Source organism: Vulpes vulpes, chromosome 3, assembly GCF_048418805.1.
Source record: "Vulpes vulpes isolate BD-2025 chromosome 3, VulVul3, whole genome shotgun sequence".
Lineage (NCBI taxonomy): Eukaryota > Metazoa > Chordata > Mammalia > Carnivora > Canidae > Vulpes > Vulpes vulpes.
In genome coordinates, this window is record NC_132782.1 from 115,373,476 (window position 1) to 115,394,476 (window position 21,001).

The 21,001-nt window shown below is 52.7% G+C and overlaps 1 protein-coding gene across 19 annotated transcripts in view; it reads left to right on the forward strand.

Annotated features, from left to right (window-relative positions):
* Positions 1 to 21,001, forward strand: part of NPRL3 (NPR3 like, GATOR1 complex subunit) — a 67,922-nt gene that overhangs the window by 29,383 nt on the left and 17,538 nt on the right. For 2 of the 19 annotated variants that reach the window (XR_012000703.1, XM_072754280.1), the window contains exons 4-9: positions 86 to 191; positions 4,117 to 4,186; positions 8,642 to 8,680; positions 12,111 to 12,240; positions 13,861 to 13,935; positions 19,085 to 19,238. Coding sequence is in view for 17 of the 19 variants with exons in the window: in XM_072754280.1 (XP_072610381.1) it covers positions 86 to 191; positions 4,117 to 4,186; positions 8,642 to 8,680; positions 12,111 to 12,240; positions 13,861 to 13,935; positions 19,085 to 19,238 (574 nt within the window). In the remaining 2 variants the exon portion in view is untranslated. Of the gene's footprint in view, positions 1 to 85; positions 220 to 467; positions 799 to 1,034; positions 1,427 to 1,798; positions 1,903 to 4,116; positions 4,187 to 8,641; positions 8,681 to 12,110; positions 12,241 to 13,860; positions 13,936 to 19,084; positions 19,739 to 21,001 lie in introns of those variants that run through there. The other 17 variants (XM_072754283.1, XM_072754284.1, XR_012000704.1 and 14 more) reach the window with 15 other exon arrangements.

The window sequence follows — 21,001 nt, forward strand, 5'->3', positions numbered from 1 at the left end:
GCTGATTTCAGCTGCTCTGAACGATGCTCTGTGAACATAGCAGTTTCTGTGTGAGCTGATGTTTTCATTGGTCTCGGGTCTACAGCTAGGAGGGGGACGGCTGGGCCACACGGGAAGTCCGTGTTCAACCTCCTTCAGGATCGCCTGTTTTCCAAGGTGGCTGCACCATTTCGGGTTCTCAGCAGCAGCAGGTGAGGGCCGTGACTCCCCCCGCAGCAGGTAAGGGCCGTGACTCCCCCCGCACCAGGTAAGGGCTGTGACTCCCCCTGCAGCAGGTGAGGCCCGTGACTCCCGCCGCAGGTGACCCCGGGGTCGCCAACCCCTGTTCTTTGGGCTCAGGTCACCGCGCCCGCGGGTGTGACGTGTATCTGCAGGGATGTGGGGCACCTTTTCATGAGCTTGCTGGGTATTTGTCTGCATTCTTTGGAGAAATGGCCTTTCACATCCTTTGCCCACTTTTTTTTAAGCTTCTGTGTATGATTTTTGAATGCCTGCACCCCGGCGTGGCTCAGACACCTCCTGCCCCGGCCGCCAGCGCCCCGGGCGCCCAGCTGTCCGTCGTCGGTTCTGCTCTCTGCTGAGCCCTTAGGTCCGCTGTGTCGTCCGCGAGCTCCGGACACGACTCCCTCGCGGGACGCGCACGTGTTCCCTCCTCCGCGGACTTTCCGGGCGCCCGGGGGACGGAGATCTCTAAGTGCCACCTGACTTCTGTAGGCGGCGTGTCACCCACGCGCCCCAGCCCTGTGGGGTCAGGGGCCTCCTGGAAGCTGTCACCTGGGGCTCTGGCCCCCTGAGGAGGTGTTTACACTTCTTTAACTTCCGTTCCTTACCCACCTGGAGTTCGAGCCGCGGGCTAGCGGAACGCGCTCCGCCCCGTCCACGCCGGGGGGTGGGTCCCTTCCTCCCGGGCAGGCAGGCGGCCCCGCGCATGCGCCCCGCCTTCCGACCGGCCCCGCGCGTGCGCGCAGGTCGCCTGCTCACTGGTCTCCTGCGCCTGCGCGGACGCTCCCCCCCACCCCCCCACGCAGGCGTGTTCTGCGGGGCTGCTTGGCCTCGTCGCGCGGGCCTCGGCGGACGCGGGGGGGCGGGCGTGGGTGTGGAGGCTCGCGGCGTCCCCGTCCCGCGGCCCTGGGCGCGACCTCGTCAGGCCCCTTCCGCCCCGCCCGGGGCCTCCCGCCCCGCGGCCCGGCCTCCTCCGGGCCCCCGCCGGCCCGACCGCCCCCACCGGCTTCTGGGCACTAGGCCCCGCCCCCGCCCCGGCACAAGCCCCGCCCCCAGGCCCCGGCCCCGCCCCCCCGCCGTGGCACGATGGGCGACAACACCAGCCCCATCAGCGTGATTCTGGTGAGCTCGGGCAGCAGGGGCAATAAGCTGCTGTTCAGGTACCCCTTCCAGAGGAGCCAGGAGCACCCCGCGTCCCAGACAAGTAAGTGAGCGCGGGCGCGGGGCCCGGCGCTCCCCTCCCCTGCCCCCCTCCCCCTGCTCCTCCCCTCCCCCCTCCCTGCCCTCCCCCTCCCCCTCCCTGCCCTCCCCCTGCTCCTCCCCCCTCCCTGCTCCTCCCCTCTCCCCACCCTACCCCCCTCCCCTACTCCTCTCCTCTCCCTTGCGTCCCCCCTCCCCCTCCCCTTCCCTCTCCCCCTTCCCCCTCCCCTTCTCTCTCCCCTCTCTCTCTCCCCTCCCCCTCCCCCCTGCCGCCTTCTCTCTACCGCCCCCCCCTCCCCCCCGCGCGCCAGCGGGCGCGCGGTGGACCTTGAGGCCAATGCCTGCTCCATGCGTTCGGAAAAGCACAGTCAGAAGCATCACGGTAATCCCACCCGCCGACGCCCAGCAGTGCCTCCAGTCGTTAAGTGTGTATCTAAGCATCGTATGAACGTTGTCAGCTTGAGTAACACAAACCTGCAGGTAGAGGCCCTAGAGGCCCTGCGTTCCCGGACCCCCGCCCCGCCTTCGCGGGCGAGCACCTGCCCTTGGGCACCTGCCCCTGCTGTAGGGCCGCGCGCCGTCCTGCCATAGTCCCCTCTCTCCGTGGAGCCCTTCCCAGGGTGTAGAAAGCTCCCCCCCCCACCTTCCCTGTGGATACACATTGAGGTCACTTGCGGTCTGTCACTATCACGAATGTGCAGTTCTTCATCTACATTTTGTCTTAAAATTACATTTAAATTCGCTAACATGGTACAGGTTTTAAAGGTACAAAAGGTATAGATGACGAAAGGGACGTGGACGATCTTTCCCACACTGAAGCCCAGCCACTCCTTTTCCCTCGTAGGGGCAGCTGCTGCTACTGTTTTCTTGTGCGTTTTCCCTGAATCTTCCGTGTAAACACAAGCATGTGCACACTTTTTTAAAAATCCTGTGTTTTTCAAATTTTTATTTTGAGTAATCTCTACACACCATGTCCGGCTTCCACTCGAAACCCTTAGCTCAGGAGTTGCATGTGCTTCTGACAGAGCCAGCCAGGCGCCCCCATGTTTTATTTTCTAAGCAGAAGTGAACACACTACACACACTTTTGCCCTGTTGTTTTCTTATTCACTTTACATCTTGAATATACATTTGGGATTATGGCCAGAGTCATGGGATGAACATACTATGATTTATTTATTTAGTCCTCTGTTGATGGGCATTTGAGCTGTTTCCATGGGCGCCTGGATGTCTCAGTGGTTTAAATATCCACCCTGGGCTCAGGTCATGATCTCGGGGTCCTGGAATCGAGCCCCAGGTTGGGCTCTCTGCTCGGTGGGAAGCCTGCTTCTCCCTCTGCCTCACCTCCAGCTCCTTACCTTCTCTCACTTTCTCAAAATATTAAAAAAAAAAAGTTGTCTCCAAACTTTGGCTAATATAAACAGTATCAATGTATTTTTCTGTAAACATTATCATTTTTCCGAATAGAGGATCAGTTCCCCAAAGTAGGATGGTTGGATCTAGGGGATAATGAACATATCCTTTTTTTTTTTGTATTTATTTATGATAGTCACACACACACACAGAGAGAGAGAGAGAGAGAGAGAGAGAGAGAGAGACAGGCAGAGGGAGAAGCAGGCTCCATGCACCGGGAGCCCGACGTGGGACTCGATCCCGGGTCTCCAGGATCGCGCCCTGGGCCAAAGGCAGGCGCTAAACCGCTGCACCACCCAGGGATCCCTAATGAACATATCCTAAGCAGGCTCCGTGCTCAGCGTGGAGCCCCATGGGGGGGGGGGGTCAGTCTCACCACCCTGAGAGCATGACTGAGCTGAAATGGAGTCCCACCTGAGTCATCCAGGTGTCCTGATAGTGGTTTTGATGTACATTTGTCTTATGACTGAGTGAACATATTTTCCTCTTTTTTTAAAGATCTTATTTATTTATTTATTCCTGAGAGACACGGAGAGAGGCAGAGACACAAGCAGAGGGAGAAGCAGGCTCCCTGTGGGGAGCCTGATGCGGGACTCGATCCCAGGACCCCGGGGTCACGCCCTGAGCCAAAGGCAGATGCTCAGCCACTGAGCCACCCAGGCGTCCGGAAAATATAACTTTTTTTAAAAAAGATTTATTTATTTAAGAGAGAGCATGTGCATATGTGAGCACGTGTAGTGGGGGGAGGCGCGGAGGGAGAGGATCTTCCAGTGGATTCCTCTCGCTGAGTGAGGGGCCATCTCTGCATGGAGCCTGCTTCTCCCTCTGCCTGTGTCTCTGCTTCTCTGTCTCTCATGAATAAATAAAATCTTAACAAAAAAAAAAAATAATAAGCGCAGTATTTGTCCTTCAGTGTCTGGTTCCCTTCACTGAGTTTAATGTTTTCCAGTTCTCCGTGTTGTAGCATGTATCAGGAACTCTTCTTTTTATGGCCATTGTGTATATACACCACGTTTTATTTTTTACTTTTTTTTTTTTTTTTAATTCATGAGAGACACAGAGAGAGGCAGAGACACAGGCAGAGGGAGAAGCAGGGTCTCTGCCAGGAGCCCGATGCGGGAGTCGATCCCAGGGCCTGGGATCACGCCCTGAGCCGAAGGCAGACGCTCAGCTGCTGAGCCCCCCAGGCGCCCCTAAACCACGTTTTAGAAGCTGTCACCATCCTCCTGGATGTGGATGGATCCTGTTTTCTAGCTGCTCTCCCCTTTTTGCCCTCACTCAGATAAGCCTCGTAGCAGATATGCCGTCAACAACACTGGAGACCACGCTGACGACCAGGACGGTGATTCCAGGTAGGAGCCTGCAGTCACTGTGATGGGGCTTGTCCTGCCCCCAGGCCTGGGACCCAGAGGTGGTCTCCCGTGAGAAACCTGCTGTCCTTTTCCTGTTGGGTGGGTATTTCAAGTTGTACAGAGCTGAGGGGGTGCCACCAATGTCTGACTTGCTGCATAGTTTGGTCACACGTTCCAGCCATGGAACTAGTTCTGGGTGAAGCCGACTGGAGAACAGATGAGACCAGAGAGAACATTTTTCTTTTGTGAGAGAGAGGAACAGGGAGAGAAGCAGACCCCGGTGCTGTCTTCAGACCTGACTCTTCAAGTGTGCGCCCAGAAGTCACATGTGGGTGCTTGTTCAGGTGGTGAGGAGGGCTGAGAGCCAGGGCTGCTGTGACCCTTGCTCCTTTAGGGCAGAGGTGAAAGGTCTTTTCCTTCCTTTTTAAAATTTTTTTTAAAGAATTTATTTATTCATGAGAGACACAGAGAGAGGCAGAGACACAGGCAGAGGGAGAAGCCAGCTCCCTGCAGGAGCCCGATGCGGGACTCGATCCGGGAACCCCGGAGTCGAAGGCAGACCTCAACCACTGAGCTGCCCAGGCGTCCCAGGTCTTTTCCTTCCTGTGTGTCCTCCCCCTGCTTTTCCTGGGAAGTGCTGTCAGGTGGCAAGCATCAGAAATGACCACTGTGGTCATTGTCTTATGTTCGTTGTAAAGCTTAGTACGTGGTAACAGGCCCAGTTGAAGGAGGAAGGATTTTAGGTAGCCAGTCCTGGTGCCTCTGTACACAGCTGGGACATGCATGAGGGGAAGACAGCCTGCACCGTGCCATGGCGGAGTAGCCGAGGCCCCCACCCGGCCTCTGCCGTGGAGTGGACGAGCATAGTCTCCTCAGTTCCTCAGTTCTCGTGACGAGGCACCACACCTGCCATGGTATTGTGCAGTTCCACAGGTCTGGTTTTTAACCTTTTTTGTGAGGATATTGGGGGCCTCTGGAATGACCAGTGACCGCCTCTGAGGGCAGCAAGCTTTGAAGGAGAGGGCAGGGGGTGTGGGGAACTGACCGTTGGACATCCATGGGTGGTCCTGCTTGATGTAGAAGCCGTGCTCACCGTGTCCTCTGACGTGGGCCACTTGGAACAAACTCCACTTGGCTACAGGTGCACAGAAAGCTTTTTGCCCTGCCCCGTGGGGTGGGTGCATTTTGTCCTCCACCTGTGGCATAGATTTGTTTAGAGGAGGGCTGGCCACCTGCTTGCCCTTCCCCGAGCTCCGCAGATGTCAGGCTCAGGCTGCAGAAGATGCAGAAAGTGCTCTGGGAAAGGTCTCTGTGGGATTCCTGGGAGGCTGGCAGTGCCTGACCCCTGCTGTTAACTCTCAAGGCTTGTAACAAAAGACTAAGAGAAAGTTTCTAGAGAATTATTTCAATATTTGGCATAAAGAAGAGGAGAAACCATGGGAAGGGAGCAAGACATTGTGGGCCTATCGGGATCACAGATACCCTGTTCAATAAGAGCTGGTTCTCTGTACTCTCTCCTTAAGTTTAAGAATTACCTCCTTTGGTAATTGTAGCACATCATAGCATCTGATGATCCCACTCCCCACCCGCCCTTGTTTTCAGAGATACGGGTAATACCTCTGAGCGCCCAGCTGTATTTCGTCACGTTGGCTTGCCAAGCCTCTGGTGCCTGGGGAGCCGTGTCATGGCTCAGACATCTTCCTGGAGCAGTACAGTGTTCTCAGGGGTCTAAGGTGCTTTTTTTCTGGAACCAGTAGAATGTCCCTGCTTGTTGTTTTGTCAGACAGAAGCCATGTTAATAGGCCACTCGTGCAGCATCTTGAGTGTGCTGAGAGATGGGCCCTGCCCTGGAGGGATGAGGATGCGGGCTGTGCTGCCCAGGCGTGAAGTCACCATTTAAATAGAAATGAAATAAAAAAAAAAAAAAAAAGAAATTCAGTTCCTCCATCGCATTTCAGGTGCTTGGGGGCTGCAGGTGACTACTGGCTACTATCTGAGTAGTTCAGATTTAGAGTATTTCCACCACTGTAGAAAGTTCTGTTGGACAACAGTGGCTTAGCGCATGTGCTGGTTCAGGGTATAAGAATTAACTGTCAGGTTTAAAAAAAAAACACAGTAAACTCTTTTATTAAAAAAAAGCCTCATAGAATTCAGTAGGAGAGAAGAAAATGGATACTGTCCGTTGTCTTTAAGGTTTGAAATTCAAATGTAGGAAAGTTGTAGCACTCCTGTTGGATGAGTATTGGGGACCAGGGAGCTCATACTTTGCTTTGTTTTTTTAAGGTTTTTATTTATTTGAGAAGGAGTGAGTGAGACATAGAGCACACCCTGGGGCAGAGGGAGAGGAAGAAGCAGGCTCCCTGACGAGCAGGGAGCCTGACCTGGGGCTCGATCCCGGGACCCTGGGATCATGACCTGAGCCCGAGGCTGATGCTTCACTGACTGAGCCACCCAGGTGCCCCTGGGGAGGTCATGCTTAATAGCATTTTGCATCCACCACACTTGCAGGGGCAAAAACCATTAGGAGAGGTCCTGGAGAAAGCCTGCTGTCAGTCACAAAGGGTGTCACTGGCACCATCCCTCCCAGTCGGATTGTTCTGGGTACTGTCTCAGAGAAGGGGAAGGTGGTAGCTTGGAGAAGAGTCGACTTCATTTTGAAACACTCAGAAATCATTTTACTTGGGATATCATCCAGGAGACCTTGGAAGCATGAAAGATTTCTGGCCATACCTTTTAATTCTCAGTTGGTGTTGTGGGGGCGGTGGAATCAGGTGGCAGTGCTGCCCACCCCTCTCTAAGTAGTGGGTCGGCTTTGGGGCACATCCACACCCTCTGCTGGATGGGAGGGTTTGCACACTGACACGCCGCTGGTCCTCTATACCAGGTGCACAGGGGGCCCCAGCAGGCCTCTCCTGATAGCTTTGCTCCTACTAGTGTGTGTGTGGACACGTGATAGGAAGTGGTCCCTGCTTCCTAGACCTGAAGTCAATGCACAGAAGACAGATAAGCAGTGTTGTCTTCAAGCTTGGGCATCCCCCAGCCCTTTCCTGGCCCAGCCAGTAGGTCTACGCTGGCGCATCCACACGGGCTCATGCCTGCAGGCCGTGTGCTGGGACAAGTAGTGGTTTGGGTTCTGGGTGTGACTCTCATTGTGCACCTGCATTGTGTGATCTTGGGCCCCTTCCTCGTACCACAGCCTCAGTTTACCACCACCCTCAGTCTTCTTAAGTTGCCTGAGGGTGGCAAGGCACCTTGGCCTCCCCCTCCCAGGTCTGCTATTGTGGGAACATCTGGGTCTTGGTGAGAGTACTGGCTGGTGCCTCTGCCTCCCTCAGAGGGGCGGACACAGGTTCATGGAACATGCCGTGGGGGGTGGGGGGCTTAACATGTCTCCTCCACAGTGTTAGAAAAGACGGCTGCTGATACTTGGAAGCCCCACATGCTTCTTCCCTTTTGAAAGTAGAGGGGTTTTGTTGTGACCTGTCTGCTTGCCGAAGATGAAAGTTGTAGGAGTTGGACTTGGGCTTCTAGGGGATTCTGACCAGGGTGATCTTGGGAAGGCCCACAAAACGTCTTACCCCTTCCATACTGTGCACACTGATGAACTGACCTTTGGGAGCTGTTGAAAACAGGAGCTCCCTGTTGTGTGTTTCTCTCACGTGGGTCTGTGGCTTGTGTGCCTTGGTGAGAGCTGTGGGAGCAGCAGGCCCCGCGGGGCGGCCCCGCGATCGTGGCACGGCGGCACGGCCGGCTCTTGTCCCTCCAGTGCTGTCTCTAGTCTGGGGTCTGGCCTCCTTTCTGTGTCCTGGATACTGGGAAAGCAGCCTGTCCCAGAACACGGTCCGCTGCACAGTAACGTGACTCTTTTAAACATAGTCTCTAAAAAACTAATGTTGCGCAGCACGGAGGTCCCATACATCATGTACAGACTCGCCACAGCGTCCTTGCTGCCAGAGGGCCCGTGGTTCTGTGCTGAGCAGAGGCTCAGTGAGCGCGGGTGCGTAGGCAGTCACAGTATCTCAAGAGTTGGGGCTGAGTGTTCAGTGGCATCCTGCGGTCCTCATAAGGCTTTTCTGGACGGGAATCTCCGCGGACCTTCCCGAGATGCAGTGCTTGTGCGTGGGTGTCCGGCCAGTGTGTGTGGTGCTGGGCTCCGACCCAGATCTTCTAGCCTCGCTCTTGCTTCTGAAAATGGGCTCTCACTTGTGCCCAGGCTCTGTTTACCTGTGGGAGTCTGAGCTTTTGTGAGAAAACCGTGGTAAGTCTTCCCCTTGGCAAGCGTCTGTCTCTTCTTTCTTGTCCGGTAAGTTGCTCAGCCTTGCTCTCCGCAGTTAACGTTTACGGTGGTGCTTCTGCTAGACGTTAATACCGTTTTAATGAAACAGCCTTGTAATGATTCATGATTTTTAAAATCGGTGTGTTTGTTTGGTCTTGATGGTCCTGTTCCCATTCCAGCGAGCCATGTCCTCCAACCGATGAGCGATTGGTTGCAGGGTAAGAGCAAGACTTCTCCACCACCTGCCTGTCTTGATTCCTGCTGCCTTCTCTTGTAATTGTGCTTAACTCCTGATCGCCCTCAGTGTTGAAGAATGACTAACGAGGCACACAGGCTCTGGCTCGGACCTCACTGCCCAATCCCCCACGAGCACGCAGGCTTCCCACGGCCCCTGCCCTTTCTCCACCTGGAGTTATTCAGCTTTTCCACATTACCTGGGAGGCCAAGACAACGTTGGCCAGGGCCAGGGAGACTTTTGGGACCAGGTGTGCACACAGACCTCCCCTCCTCCAGGAAGGCCCCAGTGGCCCCAGGAAGGTGGTAGGCAAGCAAGAACAGGGCTCCTTACCTCTCTAGCAGCCTCCCCCTACAGAGACCCTTGGTCATTGCTTCTTGCCTTCATTTCTCAGAGGGGTTGTAGGAGGCCTCTTCTGAGGACCAGGTGTTGAATGTGATGCTTGGACTTAGATGTATGTGTGCTCGTGAGAGGCAGACATGTTCCCGTGGAGCTTATATGGCCCTTCTCCCCTGTGCCCCTGATGGGGCATCCCCCCGGTTATTGGGGGTGCCTGGAGCATCTGTGAGCCACCCCTCTCCCCTTAAACGGCTGGAGGCAGAGGGGAGTTCCTTTCCACACTGTCTCTCTCTCTTTTTTTTTTTTTTTTTGTCAAGCCAGAGGAAAAGCCCCTCCTGAGTATCCCAGCAGCAGTGGAAGGCCCTGCCTGTTTTCCAGATGGGCTGGTTCATCTCAAATGCTTTTATGTTTTTTGAACTTTGAAGTTCTTTCGGGAATGTTAGTTTTTATAACAGTTGTTTTATTCTGTTGTAACATATTTCCCAGGCTGTTCCTCCTCAAAGCAAGGGGAAAGGATTTTTGTAAATTCTGAAAACAAATATTGTCAGTTATTTTTGTTTCACTTTGCTGTTTCCATCAGTTATGTCCCCTCCCCCAAATCTCACGATAGAACTCTGACTTGGTGAGTGCTACGTCGGCAGACGCAGAACGTGAAGTATAATCCACTCAAGTATTTTTTTTTTTTAATCGTAAATGTGTGATATTAGTGTCCTGTGAGCGGGTTCCTGTGTGGGTCACACTAGCTCAGACACGCAGAGCAGCTGAGTGCCGTCCTGCTGGCCACCCCGGAGAGGCCTCCCTGATGGGCCATGTAGGGCAGCGTGGCTTTTCACTTCAGCAGTACACGGCTCTCAAGTTGGCCTCCTCTGTTCTGTCCTTTCTGGACTCAGACGGGGAAGTGCTTTTTATTTGGCTCTTGGAAGGGTACCTCTTGGGTTTGGATATTTATAAAGGTGAGCTGGGCCACCACCGTCTGCCTCTGAATCTCACAGCCAGACTTGGGTTCCTGGACTGGTGGCTAACGGCCAGGGCCGAGGCCCGTCTATGGCTCTTTGTGGTGGAGCAGAGGTTTTTAGTGGAGATTTTTGGATATCACAAGAAATAGTGAACCCTCTGGAATGGTAGGAAGTTGTTCTTCTGTCTGTTATCTCTGTATCCCTTGTATCACTGGGTGGCAGAGTGGAGGGGTAGTGTGTGTTTAGATAGCGTATGAAATATTAGCACTGGATCAGCTACTAGAGCAGATGTGTTTATTAGGGTCTTGCCATCCTGAGCCCTCTCCACTGTCACTGTGTCCCTTAGGTGGGAGTTACAGGACAGAGTGAGCCAGGGAGTTTTTGAAGAAAGCATGTAATGCCTCCTGCCTGAGACTCTGGAATCTTCCATCTCTGGTTTATTCACTCCCAGAGAGCGGTATTCCTGGGAAGGAATGACCCACATTGGGCAGCCGAGGGCTTGAGCTGTGGGTCTCAAGGTTCCCAGAATGTCTCTGACAACATTGGTATCAGGAGGTCCAACTGCAGTCCTGACCGTGCAGGAGGCAGGGCAGCCCGTTCTGACCCAACCCCCTGCATCCGGTTTGCTTGGGGACCACAGAGCGACCAAGGGCACCTAGAGGACCACGTAGGTCCTGGGGGAAGGCTGGAGGGCAGTGTGACCAGCCCCCCTTGGCTTCCGTCCTGCCTGTGGGGGAGAGGCCTGGAAAGAGTCCCACAGCGGCCTGCCTTGCTTTAGTGTAGGTGCTGGTGACACAGCGAGGCCCTTGCTCCAGGCTGGTTTCAAGTGTGTTGGACAGTGAGCCCCGCCGAGTGTGGGAGCCCAGAGCACTGACCCCCCTCCTAGCTCACTTCATGTCAGAGCCATTCATTAGCTATTTCAGAGTTGCCCTGTGGCCGCAGTCTGCCGCAGAGCTTCCCTTTGGGGTTTAGTTGCCGCCGTCCTGTAGCAAGCTCCTCTAGGAGAGAAGCATCTGGTCCCTCATTGACTGTAGCTCCTCAGTGAAGGCCCAGGACGCACACTGGAGCATCTGTCCTCATTGGCCTCTTCAGGACGGTAGGGGTCTCGTTGCCCAGGGGCAGAGCATGGCCTTGGAGGAGCTGGAGCCACCTTCCCCAGCACAGTGTGCCCATCTGACCTGGATTTTAGAGATGCTTTCCCAGGTGGAGAAATGAGCACAGGACTTGTCTCCCTTCTGGCTCCTGATCAGACACAGCACATGGGTGTTTCTAGAGTGGAGGTCCCTGGAGCCTGGGCTCTGAGATAAGAGTCTGCACAGCACCCCCAGCACTCTCTTCCCTCTGGTGACTCTCCCTTATCTGCATCCCCTTGGGCAGGAAGGCACAGGGTTGCTAGTGGGGAGACATAAGTGTACAGAGGCATCTTGAGAAGGGATGAGCTCTGTAGTTTGCAGAGATCGTAGCCAAACCTGCTGTCACACTACAGCCATTCCCACTTTACCACGGCATCCGGCATCCTCAAGTTCATATCACATCATCGGTCCTACAGATTTTGCACATCTTAAAAGTTTCTTCCCTAGTTAAAAAGTAGAAGGTTGAAATGTTCAGGAGGGAACGACTGGGCAGCCGTGCTGTGAGGAAGGTAATTAGCACACTGCAGTTAGTGTTGTCCTTTACACACCTGGGGGTGGGAGGTCCTGGGGGTTGAGGGGTCAGCCCAGCAAACCTGGGCCATTTGGGAGCCCCCCCAATCCTCGTGTGCCTTAATGAGTGGCTACTTAGGGCAGTGCCGGCTCCAGCTGTTGTCCTCCCTTTAAAAGCAAACTGCAACTTGTTTTCTCTCTTGAATTTCATAGAGCATGCCAAGAAATGACAGCATGTGCCTTCAGTCTATGCTTTTCATGCCTTTTGCCTTGTAATTCTGGTGATTTTATGTCCCTAATCTTGGGGATCGCTTCCAAAGGGCAACTGATAGAAGCTTCCAGGTCAGCAGTGGGGGTAGAGCACTCCACGCACGAAGCTGCCATGTCCTGAGGCCTTTCCCCTCTGAGGGCAGGTGGGCATGGTACTGTGGCACTTTGTTTACTTATTTCTACTCTGCCCTTTTTTAATTTTAAGGTTTTCAGATGTCATTCTGGCAACAATTTTGGCAACCAAGTCTGAAATGTGTGGCCAAAAATTTGAACTGAAGATTGATAACGTACGGTTTGTTGGGCACCCAACACTGCTGCAGCATGCTTTGGGGCAGGTATGGCCCTCTGGGGGCGGGTGAGGTTCTCCCTGGGGCAGGTGAGGTCTCCCTGGGGCAGGTGAGGTTCTCCCTGGGGTAAGTATGGCTCTCCTTGGGGCAGATATGGCCCTTCCTGGGCAGGCACAGCTCTCCCTGAGCAGGCATGGTCCATCCTGGCTCTGGAGCCCTTGGGGGCCTGTGGCTCACACTGGTTCTGGTGAGGGCAGCCATCGTGTCCTGCCATGCATGCAGTTGGCTGCATACCCTCACAGGCCTCTGTGGTTTTAGTCTCTGCTCCTGGCTTTGGCTCTGTAATCTGGGTCTTTCCTGACTGCTGCCTTCCCCTGATATCTAGGACACCTGTTTCTAAAGTGGTGCAAGCTTTTTTGTTATTTATTCAATGATGCCATAGCAAATCTGATTATTTCCTACATTTGTGCTAAACCCTGTATGTGCATTCTGTGATGAAGATGTTCCAGTACTGAGAGGTTTTAGCAAGATTGAATGCATTATTACCCAAGGGAATTTTTTTTTTTTTAGATATTATTTATTTATTCCTGAGTCACACAGAGAGAGGCAGAGACACAGGCAGAGGGAGAAGCAGGCTCCCTGTGGGGAGCCCGACATGGGACTCGATCCCGGGACCCAGGGTGTAATCCTGGGATTACACCATAATCCCAGGATTACACCCTGGACCGGAGGTGGCGCTAAACCGCTGAGCCACTAAACGGGCTGCCCACCAAGGGAATTTGACACCAGAACCTGCTAGTCAGTCCTTTGCATGCAGGCTGAATCAGGGCTTTCATAAGACAGGATGAGATTTCACTCCATTTATATGATCCAGAATGCAGTTCTCAAATCTTATCCATGAATAAGCCCAAGGAAGGAGCTTCTGAGGCAGTGGAGGTGTGAGGACGTAGGGCCATGGCTGGGTGCACTGGGCCCCACGGTGGCACCTTCCTCCTTCCCCAGAGCCCTGCAGACAGGGCGCAGTCCCCATTGCTGACTCCTGGGTTCTGGGGGAGATTTGACGTCCTGCCAGGAGTTGCACCTGACCAAACTGGGGTGATAAGCAGGATGGTTAAAGAGCTAGTTGGGATGGCCCAGCGAGATGTGACCCCCCCAACCCCCCGGCAACACGTGTATTCTGTTTGATGTTTGTGACTTGGGGTGGTTGGATCCAGGCATCCCCTTGGTCTCTGCTCGCTCTGAGCGTTTTCTTGTCTCTTAATCGTCCTGAGTGGTTGCCATACCTGGCCGAGACGGATAACCCAGGTGGATGCTGAAAACAGCAATGGGGGAGGGAGAGTCCCAGCAGAGAACATCCCATCTGCTTAAGCCTCTCCCCGTCTTGTCAGGAGTGGGCACCTTAGCTGACTTCCGTTGACTGGGGTAGTGTCATCACTCAGGATCATAGCATTGACCTTCCCGCTCTTGTCTCAGCTGCGTCTCCTTCTGTATCTGCTGCCTTTGCTTGCCCATACCAAGGCGCTGAGCACTTCTCAAAGACCCAAGAGCTCTGTTTTCCTCTGGGTCAGCTCTATTCTGGAACCTTTCCCCGTGCCTGAAGAATAGCACTAAACAGGATTTCTTGGGATGTGGTGGCTCTTACTCATTACAATTCCATTCCTTTTACAGATTTCAAAAACAGATCCATCTCCGAAGAGGGAAGCTCCCACCATGATTCTCTTTAATGTGGTGTTTGCACTGAGGGTGAGTGAGTACAAGTGGCTGAAGAGCATGGGTGGGTCAGGGAGGAGAGTCCAGGGAGAGTGACAGTAGCTTGTTTCTGGTGAGTGTGTCATTGGCTCAGACTGCTGAGCTGGCTCAGCTGCTGCCCGGCTAGGGTCCTGGAGGAGTCTGCCCGTGTTGTTTTTTCTAAATAAAATGTAAATCACGTAACATTTACTATTTCAACCATTTTAAAGTGTGCAGTTTGGTGGCATCCCGTAGCCACATTGTGTAACCATCACCTGTATCAGTTCCAGAACGTTTTCATTGCCCCCCAAGGAGACCACGTACTCCCCCTCTTCTCTCCTCTCCCAGCCCCTGGAAACCAGAATTTGCTTTGTTTATGGATTTGCCTACTCTGCAATCTCATGGAAATTGGATCCTGCAATATGCAACTTTTGGTGTCTTGTCTTCTTTCACTTAGTTCCTCCATGTGGTAACACGTTTCAGGACTTAATTCCTTTTTGTGGCTGAATTCTATTCCATTGTTTGGATGGACCACAGTTTATGCATTCATTCATCTGTTGACGAGCGTTTGTGTTACCTCTGCCTTTCGGCCATTACGGACGATACATATTCATCAGGGTTATACTGTGACCAGCGCTATTACGACATTTGGGTCCAAATGTTTGTGTGGACACCTGTTCTCTTTTCCTTTGGGCATATATCTAGGAGTGCAATTCCAGGGTCATGTGATAACCTGTTGAGGAACTGTACCAGACCTCTGCACCATTTTACATCCCGACCAGCAGTGTGTGTGTGTTCCAATGTCTCTACCTTCACACCAACATTGTTATTTTCTTTTTTAAAAATATTTATTTATTTATTTATTAGAAATATTTTATTTATTTATTCGTGAGAGACACAGAGAGAGAGAGAGAGGCAGAGACACAGGCAGAGGGAGAAGCAGGCTCCATGCAGGGGGCCCGACGTGGGACTCAATCCCGGGACTCCAGGATCACGCCCTGAGCCAAAGGCAGATGCTCAGCTGCTGAGCCACCCTGGCATCCCATGAAAGGATGCCCATGAAATTGCCTAGGAAATTTATATTGGGTGGCTGTTACATAACGGAATTCCTTTGAAATATCACACTATCTGTTTGCAATAAAATACTCAGTAGTTCTTTCTGGCTGGGCATATGTGATCTCATGATGGCGTTTCATAGAAATGTCTCAGACAAAGTGACTGAGTCTCCGTGACAAGGAATAGTGTGTGCTTTGAAAGTCTTCAGGGTGGCAGAAATGACACTACGCAGGACACCTGTAAAATTGGGTATCATTTTAAGTTTCAGGGTGCTTCTCTCTTTTGAGGGCTCTGTGTGTGGAGACCACACCACATTCACTGTGAATGGCTTAAAACCAAAATAATGCCAGAGAAAAGGTCCTTTGGAATGGAGTTTAGTTTTTAAAACTAGACGACCTTGCCGATAAATAAGGAACTGTATATTAAGACAGAATGATTGGTTAAGGGGCGCCTGGGTGGCTCACCAGTTTAGTGCCGCCTTCAGGGGTGATCCAGGAGTCCCAGGATCGAGTCCCCCATTGGGCTCCCCTCAAGGAGCCTGCTTCTCCCTCTGCCTGTGTCTTTGCCTCTCTCTGTGTGTGTGTCTCTCATGAATGAATAAATAAAATCTTAAAAAAAAAAAAAAAAGACAAAATGATTGGTTAGCAAACACTGGCTGTCCCTAGGGTGTGTGGTTCCAAGAGGGACCTTTGCCCTTGTAGTTTTGGCATTTTCACAGGGTGAATAATATAGGGCATGATATGTGAAATTGCCTAATGCAGACACCCCCAAAGAGAACTCCAGGAAGAAACAAAAGACCAAAAATCATGACGAATGCGGTCTGTGAGCACTGATAGGCCCTGTGGGATGGGCAGTGAGAAGCAGCCACGGCCCCACCCTGCAGGCAGGCCCTCGGCTTCGGGAAACAGCATGTGATAGCAGAATGGGAGACACCCTGGCTGTAGCAATCAGGAAAACAACCAGATTCTAAAGTTGTATGAAGACTTTAAAAATAATCATTAGGGGGCACCTGGGTGGCTCAGTCATGAAACGTCTGCCTTCGGCTCAGGTCATGATCTCAGGTCCCGGGATCGAGTCCCACATCAGGCTCCCTGCTTAATGGGGAGTCTGCTTCTCCCTCTGCCTCTGCTGCTGCTCCCCCTGCTTGCATGCGTTCTCTCTCTGTCAAATAAATAAAATCTTTTAAAAATATATTAGAAAATAAATACTTAGGCTGGAAATAATCCTGGTATCCAGTAGCTGGGGAATGGTTAGGCAAGGTGGTAGTTATTACACTGGCACATCTGTGGCTGTTAAAGTGAGGAGTGAGGATGAGGCCAGAGCCGGGAAGAGTATAGATGCGTCGGCGCCAGATGAAACCAGCCTGCAACCAGGTACTGGAGGACCTCGTGCAGCACTGGCCTCACTGCTGAAGAGTGGGAGGAATTTTAGATAATGTAGTGTTGATATTGTAAGGTAGGACGTTCTTTTATGGCCATGTAAAGATGTATACTTACTTTTTACTTTGAAGGCTTTTAAACAAACCCCAAACCAATGACAGTAGGTGGTGAAACTCTGATGTCCCATGATGTCGTCAGGCCCCCGGCCCTGCCCGTTGCTCCTGTGTTTCAAGGCAAGCCCCAGGCCTCGTGTCTGTTCCTTGTATGTACTTCAGGTGCCAGCTCTATGAAACGGGAACATTTATGTTACACCATGATGCCCTTTCACACCCGATACAGCTGGTGGTCATGGGGTATCAGCTAGTGCCTGCTCTGTTGAAACTTCCCTCAGTTGCCATGGTTTTTGCCATTGGCCTGTCTGGACCAGGATGAAAACCTGGCCCTCCCAAGGGTATGGGCTGTGTCTTAGGTCTTGCTGCTTTGGTCCCACTGAATGGCCCATGTTTGGATTCATCTCCTAGTACTTGCTCTTGTTCATGTATTGCCTGCAAATTGGACATTTGCTCTGAAGCCCTCATTACATTTTTGGTACATGTTTTTTTTTTTTTTAAGATTTTATTTATTATTTATAAAAGACCCAGTGAGAGGCAGACACACAGGCAAGGGAGAAGCAGGCTCCACGCAGGGAGCCCAACATGCGACTCGATCCCAGGTCTCCAGGATCAGGCCCTGAGTCAAAGACAGACTTTCAACTGCTGAGCCACCCAGGTGTCCCTTTGGTACATGTTTTGAGAGCAAGAGTCACACAGGTCATACCCTAAATTTCCTGCTGTTTTGTATCACCTGTGGGGGCAAATGTGTTTCTAAGAGTTCCCACTTGGGGCTGGCCCGTCTTAGGTGGTACCTCTCTCACTGTGGCCGGATGGAACCTTGTGTTCTGCAGGCACCTTGAGTGGTGCCTGGCCTGTGAAGCCAAACAGGACACCCCCCCACACCCCACCAGTGCAGGTCATCGGGCCTTGCCTGGGTGACCCCCCCCGCGCGTGCCTGGGAATGTGGGACAGGTAGGCTCGGGCTTCTGACTTAAAACACTGTCCTGTCCCAGACAATGGGACCTTGAGCATAGGGTCAGGCTCTCAGGTGTGACTTGATTGTTTCTTTAAGGGGTAACATCTGCATAGGATCATTCTCCTACCTCTGCTTTGCTGCTGAGACTATTTTGACACAGATTCTTTTTTTGTTGTTTTTGTTTTTTTAAAAATATTTTATTTGTTTATTCATGAGAGAGAGAGAGAGGCAGACAGACAGACAGACAGGCAGAGGGAGAAGCAGGCTCCACGCAGGGAGCCCAACGTGGGACTCGATCCTGGGACCCCGGGTTACACCCTGAGCCAAAGACAGGCGCTCAACTGCTGAGCTACCCGGGCGTCCCAAGACAGATTCTTCTAAAAGTGTATTTTAAGGCAGTTGTACATACTTTATAATGTAGGTCCTCCAGTTCCACAATCTTGGGGACATTTTGAGGGGCCATCCTTGACGTGAAGGGCGGGCACGGCACGAGGGCAGTGTTTACTCCTCTCCCAGCACAGAGATGCTGCTGCCAGGTGTGAATTCTGTTTGTGAACACGAGATCTGCTAGGAGTTCAGGAAATCTCTCCAATTGCAGGTATGAAAGTGTTTACTGAGTCTGGGTTTTGGTCCAGAAGGCTGGCTGTGGACACCCTGCTGATAGGGCCTGGCCTGCCAGATAAACAGGAGGGGAGGCAGCCCAGGTTTTAATCAGCAGCACCATGTGTGCCTCTCACTCCTCCCACCTCCACCCTGGGTGACTCAGCAGCCCTGTTGGCCTCCTGCAATGCTGAGTCATGGTCGGCCAGTTATCTGCTGTGTGGAGCATCTTGAGAGACCCTACAGCTGCCTGCCCCACCCCTGGCCTGGGCGGGTGTGCCCGCCTGGCCTCCCTGCGGCGTCTGATAGGTTCTGGAGTTAGCGTTGGGGTGCCAAGGGAGCTTGTGGGGAGAAGAGTGGCCTGGAGCCTGCTGTCTTTGTTGTTAGCCAGGCTTGTTTCTGTTGGAAGAGCCTCTTCTGAGGACCGCGTGTCTGACCAACAGTCGGCCTGGGGCCTGCGTTTCCGATGCTCCATGCCCCCGTTGTAACGGGGTCTGTGTGGTTGAGTTCTCACGAAGCCTGGTCCTGCCCACCAGCAGTAGCAGGACACTGGTGACCGTAAACACTGCCAGGGCTTGTGGTCTGCACAGGGTCTGTCAGACTCCTTGGGGAGGGAGGTGCCGCTGTTACACATTCCCAGATGGAATCCTGTGATCACACAGTAGGTGGGTAGTGGGACCAGTGTCTTCAGCCACCCCATAGCCCCAGTGGGCTACCTCTTGTCAGGCCTGGTAGATGCTGGATCTGAACCCCATCCTGGATGGCCCTGCTGGGGTGCCCTGCAGCATGCTTGTGGGATGCCTTTGTCCCCTCACCAGCTGGGGGACCCCACAGACCCTTCTCTGTGTTGCCATCCAGGCATCTGTTCCTAAGATAGGATACTGAACACACTGGTGTTAGTGGATGGACCTTGGAGGGGACATAGGAAACGAGACAGCAGTGGCCCCTGGAGTGGGCCATGTGGAAAAGGAGGAGAGGGTTCCTCCATGGTTTGAGGCATCTAGGCACGCGTGCTCCCTGTATGTACGCTGCGTTTGACTCACAAGTGGCCTCTCCCGCAGGCCAATGCGGACCCATCAGTGATAAACTGTCTGCACAATCTTTCCCGACGCATCGCCACAGTGCTGCAGCATGAGGAGCGCCGCTGCCAGTACCTCACCAGAGAGGCCAAGCTGATCCTGGCGCTGCAGGACGAGGTGTCCGCGGTGGCTGATGGTGAGTGCGGCAGGAATCTCTCCTACCCCACCCCACAGCACAGCAGGCAGCCTTTGGAGGCAGGACCCTGGTCCAGGTTTGCAGAGGCGGAACCTGAGCACCGAGAGGTTATGTGATCTTGTGACCTTCCCTGGGCACGTAGGAGGACGCCCAAGGGACACAGTTGGAGAGCAGTTCTCCTGAACTGATGCCGGAATTGATCCCGCAGCCTGAACGGCGCCCCACGCCCCAGCTGCAGGATGGCTGTCCGGGGCAGGTCGGGCATTGCCCAGTCAGCCCTACTCCTGCTGGCTGTGGTTCCCTGCGGCAGAAGGACACGTGAGGGGCCAGCGGGAACATTGAGCTGCCAAGGTGAATTGAAGGCAGACCCAACTGAGTTATCACCTGATTATTAAAGATACTTTTTGCCAGTAGCTCACTGTGTGGATTTAAGCATTCCATGAATACCTCCAGCCACAGAGAAACACCTGCCTGTGACGCACACTCCACCTCCATCTCGGGTCAGTGCCTCTGTACAAAAGAGAGAACTAGAAACAGACTTGAGGGTGAACCCAGTCTAATTTTAGCAATAAGGGGATCCCTGAGTGGCTCAACGGTTTAGCGCCTGCCATTGGCTCAGGGCATGATCCTGGAGACCTGGGATCGAGTCCCGCGTTGGGCTCCTGGCATGGAGCCTGCTTCTCCCTCTGCCTGTGCCTCTGCCTCTCTCTCTCTCTGTGTCTCTATGAATAAATAACTAAGATCTTAAAAAAAATAAAAAAATAAAAAAATTTCTCTATGGGGCACCTAATATCTTCTTAAATACATCTGGATCTAGTAACTAACATTTTAGAAAGATATCTTTCCGGCAGCCCCGGTGGCACAGCGGTTTGGCGCCACCTGCAGCCTGGGGACCCGGAATTGAGTTCCACATCGGGCTCCCTGCATGGAGCCTGCTTCTCCCTCTGCCTGTGTCTCTGTCTCTCTCTCTCTCTCTGTGTCTATGAATAAATAAATAAAATCTGGATCCCTGGGTGGCGCAGCGGTTTGGCGCCTGCCTTTGGCCCAGGGCGCGATCCTGGAGACCCGGGATCGAATCCCGTATCGGGCTCCCGGTGCATGGAGCCTGCTTCTCCCTCCGCCTGTGTCTCTGCCTCTCTCTCTCTCAGTGACTATCATAAATAAATAAAAATTAAAAAAAAAATAAAAAAATAAAATTAAAAAAAAATAAAATCTTAAAAAAAATAGAATGATATCTTTCCTTTTTTTTTTTTTTTTTTTAGGATTCTGGGGTCCCGGGATCGAGTCCCACGTCGGGCTCCCTGCATGGAGCCTGCTTCTCCCTCTACCTGTGTCTCTGCCTCTCTCTCTGTGTCTCTCATGAATAAATAAATACAACATTAAAAAAATAAAATAAAATAAGAATTACCTTTAGAGTAAGAGAAAGCTGCTGTAGAGAAAAATATTATTTAAGATTTTGTTTGCGAGAGGGGAGGGGAGGGCTGAGCACAAGCAGGGAGAGGGACAGAGGGAGAAGCAGGCTCCCCGCTGAGCAGGGAGTCCCATGTGGGGCTTGACCCCAGGACCCTAAGCTGAAGGCAGATGCTCAACCCCCTGAGCCACTCAGGTACCCCATCACAGAAAATTTTTAAAAATTCAATTTAACTACATATTTTTTTAAAATATTTTTTTTCTTTATTTATTTATGATAGTCACACACACACACAGAGAGAGGCAAAGACACAGGCAGGGGGAGAAGCAGGCTCCATGCACCGGGAGCCCAA